Here is a 9,939-nt window from a genome sequence, read left to right on the forward strand (position 1 = left end):
CTTCTCTCTTTTTTTCTTCATTTAGGTTTGATAGGGTTTTTGTTTTTTACCTTTCTGTTTTCTTATTATGTTAGCTTGTTTCTTCTCTTTTTTTAATATTATACGCTTTCTTCTTCTGTGTTTTTACTTCGTTTCCACATTTTTTGTTCCTTACGTAACTATGCGAGGGATGGCGACTTTTGTGTGTTTTGCGAGTTTCTTTTTTTTCACACACAGTTTTTGTTTGTTTGCTTCACTTAACACTATACGCTAATATGTCTTATTACGTGTTTCACAAACCATGCGAGGTTCAGCGTTGATTTTTCCAACATCCCAGCTTGAAGGGTGTGTTGTTGGCTTGTATGGTGTGTTTGTGTTAGCACTAGGATTATCCATAGCAGTTAGTAGTATTTTGTTCCTACCACAAACACACAAACACACAAACTGCATTTTCTTATCATTCTCTTGCATTTAGCATACATTCTTCTGCTCCTTCTTTTCCATCTTCTTGGACACATACATTGTCTGGGACATTCGAGTTCCGTTTTTGTTCCGTTTTGCTATACTCTGCTGCATTGCCATTTAATATATTATATTAAATTTGGTGCATGCATAACGAGTGTCTACCTAATAAATAATTTACGTTTTTTTTTTCTCTCTCTCCCTTCCTCTGTTCACACTTCTGCACTGGCATGTGGTTTTTGTGTTTCCTTACATTCTGCTTATTCACTTTCACTTAAGTGGTTTAAGGTTTTAGTAGTAATTTTATTTGCTTCTACCCATCTGCAAGCGCCACGTGTGATGCCGTCATTTTGTTTTTATTCCCCTATATACCCCACACTTCACGAGATGTTGGACCAGGTGAAGAAGCGCAAAAACTACGGGACAATTACGACACTCATACAAAATGTGATTATAGTAGAAGTTGCTTCCGTACAGTCTGTTCTTCACATACATATATAAAGTCTATATAATATATTATTGGTAGTTTGTAATCGTGTAATAGATTGCGAGGTTATTAGTTTCATTTCACGTCTTACTAAAACACTACAACTTAGAGCAGCAAACTTGTCCCATGCATCCCAATTTACGCTTCTAGTACGCGACCAAATACACTAAAACACACACTGGACACTTGCATCCGGGCGAAGGAATATGCGAGGTTTCGTTACTTAAAAAGGTACAATAAAAGATTTTATCTTATGGTTCTAGTAATGTTGCTGAGTGTAATCTTAGCTTCCCGGATACACCGGCACTGTATCCTTATACATCCGTTTCCTTAACCCTGTCTCTTCTTATTCTACGGCGAGGAATATGGATACCATAGCTACTTCTTATCCACCGCTTATCATTACATCCTATAAGTCAGACATCGAGGGGATAGGTAGCACATTCATGAACTTTAAACACACACACACACACAATACCATATGGTTGTTGATTTTTCGTTTCTTCTAGAGTTTTGCTATTCCCATCAGAGTATCAGCATATGGGAGGAATGTAGAGAGTTGTTATAAACAGCTAAAATCACGCGACGTTTCGTTCGGTTGCTAAAATCACCACCAAAGAAATCCATTAGTTTGCGCTTAATCTTACCTCTTCTTCGCACATGGAACGCCATTGTGTATTCCATCATAGAGCTCATTCGCCATCCGTGTCATGTTTGTTTCAAGCATAGTAATTTTCTGATAATATCTGTTTAGGATAAATCTCCGCTAGCGTAACTAACATGGTCGTTGTCACTTTAAACTGACTAGAACAGCCAATACGGGGTAGAGAACGGCTCCACCGTTCCGGGATCAAAAATACAACAAACTCAAAGGGAAAATTCAAGGTTAACTGAGCTCTTTTCAAGGCTTCGGTTTAGTACACCCCAAAAAGTGCGCAATGAAAATCAGCTAAAACTAAGCTCGAAAAGATCGATCGGTTGGCTTCAATGGTCATCACCCAAACGAGGGCACGATTACGGACCAACGACAGGAAGGGATAAAATATTACATTTAAAAAAAAAGTATGCCACGCATACTTTCACCTCACTATTGTAGCCCTAATCGACCCGGTTTCGATGATCATGCAGATCGATACATTTGGCTTAATATTCTGGCTGATTACACATTACGCGGGCAGTTGGGACGCGAGGAACTTTGTAGCGAGAAGGCCTATCAAAAGCTGTGGAAATGGAAGTAAACGCAAGGAACTAGAGAAATGCACGGCTATTCGTTTTGCACCAACAGATTTGTGATCCTATTTTGTGGCACACAGTGCTAATCGATAGGGATACACACACACTTACTACCGAAGATTTTTGATTGTGCTCCAAACACCTATCTTATTCCATTGCATTAGTTCTCGTAGAGAGTTCTGTCTTTTTTTTTTTTAATAATCTTCGATTGTGTCTGCTAGGAGCAAAACGATTGGGACATTTCTATGCTACTGAATGACTACGTTGGAGAGGAATATTCACTGGGTTATCTAATTCAAAAAGTTCTTCTTCTTGGCTTAACTACCTTCTAGGTCACGCCGGCCATCGAATGGCTTAGTTAGTTAGATAGTCAAACCTCACTACGGTGGTGGACGGTTTGGATGGAATTTGAACCTCGGTCCTGCCGTTTGAAGACCGGCGCCTACACCACTGGGCCGCCCCCTAGTTAAAAAAGAGCCTTCTACATAATGATCTTCGTGGTGACCAGATGGTGTAACAGTATCGATGTCGATTCTTCACACAATACGACCCAGTAGCAAATCTCATCTGAACCAGTCTCTTCTGAGTAGAGGTAAATAAAAATTTGAGGAGTCAAGAAATTACATTAAATTACACACAGAGCCAGTACACGACTCCTTCTTATGCCTATGAAATTTTGTACCAAAGAAAAAGAATCCCAGCTCTAACTAAAAAAGAACTAAAAACAACCCCTGACACTGATGGCCGCCATGTGCTCTACTTTTGCTACTACTACAACACCCATCATTCTCCGTGTTTTACATCAAACCAGCCGGATCGAAGTAACGCTGTGGCGCAATTTGAGATTTTTTCCTCTTCTTGCTGCGCAAAAACTCCGACACCTCGAAGTTTTTGCACTCGTTCGCTATCGCCAACGGTGTGCGCCCGTTCGCATCCTGCTGCTCCGTCTGCAGCCGGCACCAGTCGACTAGAAACTGTACGATCTGCAAGTTGTTCGAGTAGCACGCCTTATGCAGCAAGCTCTGCTGGTTGCGGACGTCCCGCACATTCGGATCGTACTGCAGCTGCAGTATCATAAACTCCAACAGTCCATAGTGATCGACAAACATGTGAATCGTTGGCAGCTTGGCCAGCTGCTCAATCTCTGCCAGATGTACCTTCAGCAGATCTATATTAGCGCCCGCACCGATCAGCAGCTTCATAATGTCCAGATTGCGCGAGTACATCGCCTGCATCAGTGGTGTCAGTCCGGACGCATTCCGTTCGTCGATGGTGGCATACTTCAGGATAAGCATACGAGCGGCCACGATGTTACCATGCCGGGCAGCTACATGCAACGGTGTATCTCCAAACTTACTCACGGCATTTATTTCCACACCGGATTCTATCAAATACGCGGCAATTTCGTTGCATTCGATTGCGATCGCGACATGCAATGGTGTACTGTCGTACGGATCACGGTACTGAAGTGTCGGCTTACACAGCTCCACAACAAACCGCACCAACTCCAACGATCTCGTATATACCGCCTTGATCAGACAGAGCGATTCGCCGACAAAACTACACCCATTCCGCAGCAAGAACTTGAGCATCCTTACATTCCTTTGCTCGATCGCGATCGTTAGCGAATGTGAAGCTACACCGGACTTACCCGAAGCAATCGATCGCATCGTTGAAGGATGTTTTGCGAACGCCTTCATAATACGCACATTATTCTCCTGAATGGCCCATTCGTACGCCGAGCGGCCCGTATCGTCCAGCACACCAGGATCAACACCACGATCGAGCAAAAACGCAACCATTGCCGTCTGACGTTTCTGAACCGCAATGTGGAGAACGGTTTTCGAGCAGGAGTTGCGACGATTCAGCAGATTATCTTCCTCAATGGTGCTCGGATGACTGTCGAACAGATACCGCAGCATGTTCAATCGTCCATAGCTAGCACAAAGATGCAGGACCGTATTCTGACGCTGATCAACGAACGAAAGTTTTGCATTCCTTGTATCAACCAGGAACTTTAGCGCTTCCAGATTCCCGTACTTGATAGCACGCTTCACCAGTCGATGTTTGTCCGAATCCACCTCGATATCTTCACACCACAACAACGGCAGCAACTCATTCTCGTGATACTGAATAGCGTAATGCAATGGTAAGCGATCAGTTCCACTTAGCGAGGTTAGTGGCACCTGATGCTTGACGAGCAGCTTAGCAATCTCCGTATGACCCAAACTACAAGCACGATGTAGTGCCGATGTACCGTCAGCCGTCTGGGAGCAAATGTCAACTCCCAGCTTGATCAGCTTTTTAATCGCCGGCAGGTCGCCCTTCTGCACGCATTGATCCAACACGGTCGTCCCATTCCCATCCTGACAGTTCCAGCTAATGTCCTTCATCTGTTTCGCAATCTTTTCGATAAACTCAAGATTCAAATACTTGATGATCTTGCCCAAGTTCACCGTCAGCTCGAACCGTTTAACACACTCCAGAAACACGTCATACGCGCGGAAGTAGAGCGCCATAAAGAGGATCGTGGCCTGCCGTTCCTGTACCGTCGTCAGGCTGAAGTGTGCATCGATAAACAGTGAGTTGGAGCTGCGTACCAGTACGTATTGGAAAAATTGCTTCTTCTCGAACGAAATTGCCTGCAATTCCTCGGACAGATAGTCAACCATCTGCTTTAGATTGTTGCGTATCGTGTGATCGATGATCTCGTACTCCGTCGACGGTGTACCATCGTACAGCACACCGAGCCGCATACCGCGAATATCCGCATAGTCTGGTGTCAGGGCCTGCAGCAACTTCAAATCGATCGTTTCCACCGACTTGAACAATCGCTCCTGCTGCTCCACCCAACTCCAGCGCATCTTGTAGTTGTTGATCAGATTCTCGTTGATCGATAGCAGTTCGTCCGAATTCGCTTTCTGGTTGCTGGGCGATTGGTACAGCTTAAACTCGTTGCTCTTGAAGATCAACCCATTCAGAAACACCTTCACCTTCGTGCTGTGCGTTAGCGTAAGCATGTCACACTCGAGCGCATCCTGCCGGAGATATTCGTGCAGATTCCTACCACTCACGTTCGCCGACTGCAACTTTAACACGTACTGATTGTCCTGGAACACACCCAGATCGGTTAGAATCTCGCACAACTCCATCAAACAGTGTTCCAGCGCATACTCCACGTGCGGCGCTGCCTCATTAATGAATTGCGTCACCTCGTTGAAATCACTGCACGGTAAAAACTGGCCAATAAACTTCAATTTCGCATCCAGAAACGATTGGAACTCTTCCCGATCCATCCGCTTGTTGCGCTTCAGAATGGCATCGTTCACCTGCCGGTTCGTTGACTTGAAGAACATCGTCAGCACCGCATACTTCTTGTCCAGATTGTAGCAATTATCGTAATAACTCTGTGACAGCTGTTCATGCAACACGGCAAACTCGATCGAGCTTAGATTCTGCAGATTAAACTTCTTCAGTATATCGTTGGTGTAGTTCTGATGTAGCAAACTATCGAAGGGTTTCGTTCGTTCGGGCACAAAATGATCCACCGCCATGTATCGGCCCACGTGCAGTACCTCAACCATCGTCACAAAGTTCTTCGTCACACGCTCATCCATCTGGTACTGGTAGAGATAGTTCGTGAACAGATGCAGCAATTCTTGCAGGAGGGGATTCAACAGCAACAGCTGCTCATCGTTGCAGATATCGTACTTGGGGTAGCTTTCGGCCAAAAACGACCCAACGATACGACGCACCTTCGGCATTTCGATTTCCGTCCCGCATAGCTGCATCACCGTGTTAAAGTTCGCACTGATCGATGCCAGCGCAGCACGCTCACCACCTTCATCACTCTTCGTGAGGGATTCGAATCTCTGTGCCAACGGTCCATACACGCAGCGAAGCAGATCGCAAAGCTTCTCGTCCTGCTGCTGACTGAACGTTTCCTGCAGTTCCTCCACAACGCGAATACAATCCTCCAGCTCGAAGTACAGATCGTCCAGCGTGTGATTCTCAAAGTACATCCGATTCGCGTCCCCCACATACTGATTGTAGCTTGCCACCTGCCGATGGTTCTTCAGCTGATGCACATTCCCCAGATAGCATTTGTACGCTTCGAGCATCTTCAGATCGTGCACGTACGCAAAGTAACGCCGCACCGACTTCAGGCTACATTGCACCTCCGCGAACGGTAGTAACCGTCCACTATCCAGCTTATCCGAGCACATCTTGTAAAGCGATACGTTCGGTTGATAAAAATCTCGCACATCCACATCCAGATTCAGTGGCAATATCTTGTGCACCACACTGTCTAACTTTCGCGAAATTGCCGGCGAAAAGCGTGTATTAGAGACCGTTTCCGCAATCACCTGCAGCGTACGCTTGATCGCCAACACACCCGAGACCTGATACTGTGGAAGCTGTATCCGCGCTATCCCGTCCAGATAGCGAAGAATCTTCTTGATCGAGTACAGTTGCATCACATGGTCGTAGGTTTTGCGCAGCCGACAAAACGTGACCCGATTCCTGCGACCCGTCGTGCGCGTTAGCTCCACAAACTCTTTCGCCCTCAGCTCGTGCCGCAACACTTCCAGCTCCGACTTGGACAGATTGTTCACGTACCGTGCCTGGATAGCGTTTAGCTCCGGGTTCGCTTTCAACCGTGCCTTCACGTAGTAGATAAGCTTCTTCTTGAGGACACACTTTTTGCGCCACAGCGCACTGATTGCCTTGGTCGATTTGGCCGGTGCCGCATCCCGTATGCAGCAAATCAGATACAGCAGTAACTCGTTCGACCACCTCGACGACTGACGGTTCTCCCCAATATCGCACTTGATCCGTTCCAGTTCATCGCTAACGGCGGACAAAAACTGCAGCACGGTGCGCTTGTTCAGTATCAGCTTGTACACCTCGTAGTGCGGTGCCTTCTTAAAGATGGCCAAAAACACCGCCAATAGCCGACAGATTTCGTCCACAGGGACCGATGCGACCAGCTCACGCTTTTCCCGCACAAAGAACAGATTGTCGTACACGATCTTGATTGCCAGCAGGAACTTGTCGTCGTAGTCGTTCAGATTGTCCGTCGCACCGTAGTGCTTGGTCAGGTAGCGTGTATACTCCACAATCAGCTCAATCCGCTGCTCCAGCTCCTTATCAAACTTGGGCCGATCGGGCCGATGTGCCGGAGGATGGTGGTAGGCGTAGCTATAGTTTAGCAGCTGATACTCCAAAAAATTCTCCATACTCTTCGTCAGCGGTACATTCTTCACGTACAGCTCGTGCCACACGCTCGACACATATCCGATCTGCTGATGTATGTCGAACGATTTCAGCTCCAGGAACAGCTGCAGCAACGGTACCGATCCACGCCGTATCAACCGATAGAAGCACCGATAATCCGTCAGGTTGCGAAACTCCACCGCCAGCATGAACTTTGTCACGTCGATAAAGTTCAGATTGATCGCCAACTCTGATGCGGTCAGGTTCATCGAGTTGCGCAGATCACAGTCCGCACCGGATTCCACCAAAAACTGGATGATTTCATTCCGATTTTGCTGCGCTATGATCGACAGATGGAGCGGTGTATTGAGATCTTCCGGCGTTTGGTAGTCCAGCACAAACTCCTTAAACTTCGACTTGACCTTGCTGAAGTCGCCCTCCACCACCAGCTTGCAGAATTCTCCGGCATATTTGCTGACATAGTAGCTCGGTTGTGTCATTCTTTTATATACGCGCGCGCCGCTCTTTCTTCACAACGCGTGTCTCGGGGTTTGGATTTCCCCACTTTTTAAGGCCTCCAACAAGCCCAAAAATTGCGATCGTGTAGTATCAAAAGGTCTTTTCTGTTCTTCGCGTTAATGTTTGAAGGAAACCTTAGAGCTTTTGCTTTCTCCACACGTGTTTTTTTTTTGTTGCTGCTTCCGCCCCACAACGCTCAGTTCCGCACCGGTGTGCCAAAGCGATCACTTCCGGTCAGCTGTATCTGGTAATGACGACAACAACGCACACTAGGTAAGGTAAATAATGCCCGATTGCCATTACCCTTGTCGGTGCTTTCGTGAGGATGGTATAGGGTGCCGCTCCGTTTGCGGTTTCGTTTGCCGGTGTTAATGCTACTGACGCAGTGGTACAGTTGTTTGCGCTTCATCGCTGACTGAAGCATGGAAGGATCTGCCATCGAGTCGTGTCGTGATAGAAAGAGACAGCTCCGCAAGTATTGGATAACGTCCGGAACATGCCTAGCGGATACACCAAACGCCACCGCAGGGTGGCATTTTGTTGGTGTGGGGAGTTGTGGAACTAAGTTGAGGATCAAGAAAGTTGTTAACTTTCCAACTGTATTTGCCGCTCTTAATCCAAAAGTTGCTCATGCATCCGATGCGCAATATCTGTGTTTGTGTCCCAAGAGTTCCAAGCCGCACGGTTGTTTGTACAGCGACGCGATACACTGATGCGCGTTCAATAAAAATTAGTCTGCCCTCGTCTGTCGCCGAATGTCTCCGCGTCCGTCGGCCGGTATTTAATTTGTACCGCCGCCCTTTTTTGAATCCTTGTGTGATGTTCTTCTGATGCTCCGGGTGAAGGTTAGCTGTCGGCTGAGCGTTATCTAAAAATTGAAAGAAAAAACGTTACGATATTAAAAAAACGATCCAAATGAGCATGCCTGGTGTTGCGCAGAGCAGGAGATTGGGAACAAAAATCGGAGCAATCGGAGTGGGTAGGCAGGATGTTAATAAATAGTGCTAAATCAAACAACTGCACAACATATCGCGCGTTGCCTGAAGAAACCGGGACATTCGGGCGGGCAGACAAGGGAAGGTTTCCGAAGAAGCGCATAAATGGGTTGGTCTGTCTGTTTTGGAGCCCTCTATACGTCGAGCAGAGGGAATGTTGGAATAAGTACGCGATAAACTGAGCGTCTGAACTCGTCAGACCTTCAAGCGAAACAGCCATTAAAGAAACCCTAATTGGTAAACCGATACGAGGAGGAAAACCGGGAGGCAAAGTGAAAAAAAAAATGGGGGAAACAAAATCGAACGCAAAGAAACGATATGCAAACGAAAGACGCAAACGCACGGGACTTATAAATCATACGGAAATATTAATAGCATAGACAAATAAAAGCGCCAACGCCTTGAAAGTGGGCAAATGGTTCCTCGTGATCAGCTTCGAAACAGTCCCTCGATAGATGTGCAGCCTTAATATGTGGTACACTCTCACACACACAGCGCAGTGCAAACACATCGAACTCTGACGTCTTCTGACCGAAGACCTTACCCAACACACCCGATAATGAGAGGGACTGCCACACATTACAAACTCGTTCCTCGTCGTTCTGTGAAGGTGTCCCACACCACCGAAGCAGTGGGCCTAAAATTACCCTAGGAGAGATCAGTCCAACAAGGAACAACAACGCGCCGTTGAAAGTGTGGAATGCTCGTTGAGTCTATGCTCTGGTGCGGAATAATGAACATCCAAGGTCCAGGAGTTGGAAAGCATTGACTTTATCCCCATCACTCTTTCGAAGGTGCGGGTGGAGATTATAAGGCCACCAGAAGAAGATGAAGCAAAAAATGCGATGAAATGATTTAAACGTGTTTGTGTATCGATGATTCGTTTAAAGCTTACGCCTCAGAAAGTCACGAGATAGGGCTTGTAGCGGAGGATGAGGTTGAAAGATTGAATTAAAATGAATCAACCACTCAACCAGGCGTTTCCCTTTCCACACGGGTCCAGGAAGATGTCCCAGGTTGCTTGATTCGACGCTTTAATCGCTTCCC

The 9,939-nt window shown here is 46.6% G+C and overlaps 1 protein-coding gene across 1 annotated transcript; it reads right to left on the reverse strand.

The window, feature by feature from the left end:
* Window positions 1-2,958: 2,958 nt before the first annotated feature.
* Window positions 2,959-7,886, reverse strand: LOC126567752 (uncharacterized). The gene has a single exon (XM_050224032.1). The coding sequence runs from the start codon at window positions 7,876-7,878 to the stop codon at window positions 2,959-2,961; it is 4,920 nt and encodes a 1,639-aa protein (XP_050079989.1). The 5' UTR covers window positions 7,879-7,886.
* Window positions 7,887-9,939: the final 2,053 nt, after the last annotated feature.

Source organism: Anopheles maculipalpis, chromosome 2RL, assembly GCF_943734695.1.
Source record: "Anopheles maculipalpis chromosome 2RL, idAnoMacuDA_375_x, whole genome shotgun sequence".
Classification (NCBI taxonomy): Eukaryota; Metazoa; Arthropoda; class Insecta; order Diptera; family Culicidae; genus Anopheles; species Anopheles maculipalpis.

Excerpts from the sequence above, each read along its gene's own strand:
- LOC126567752 (XM_050224032.1), bottom strand. The coding sequence starts at position 7,878 with ATGACACAACCGAGCTACTATGTCAGCAAATATGCCGGAGAATTCTGC.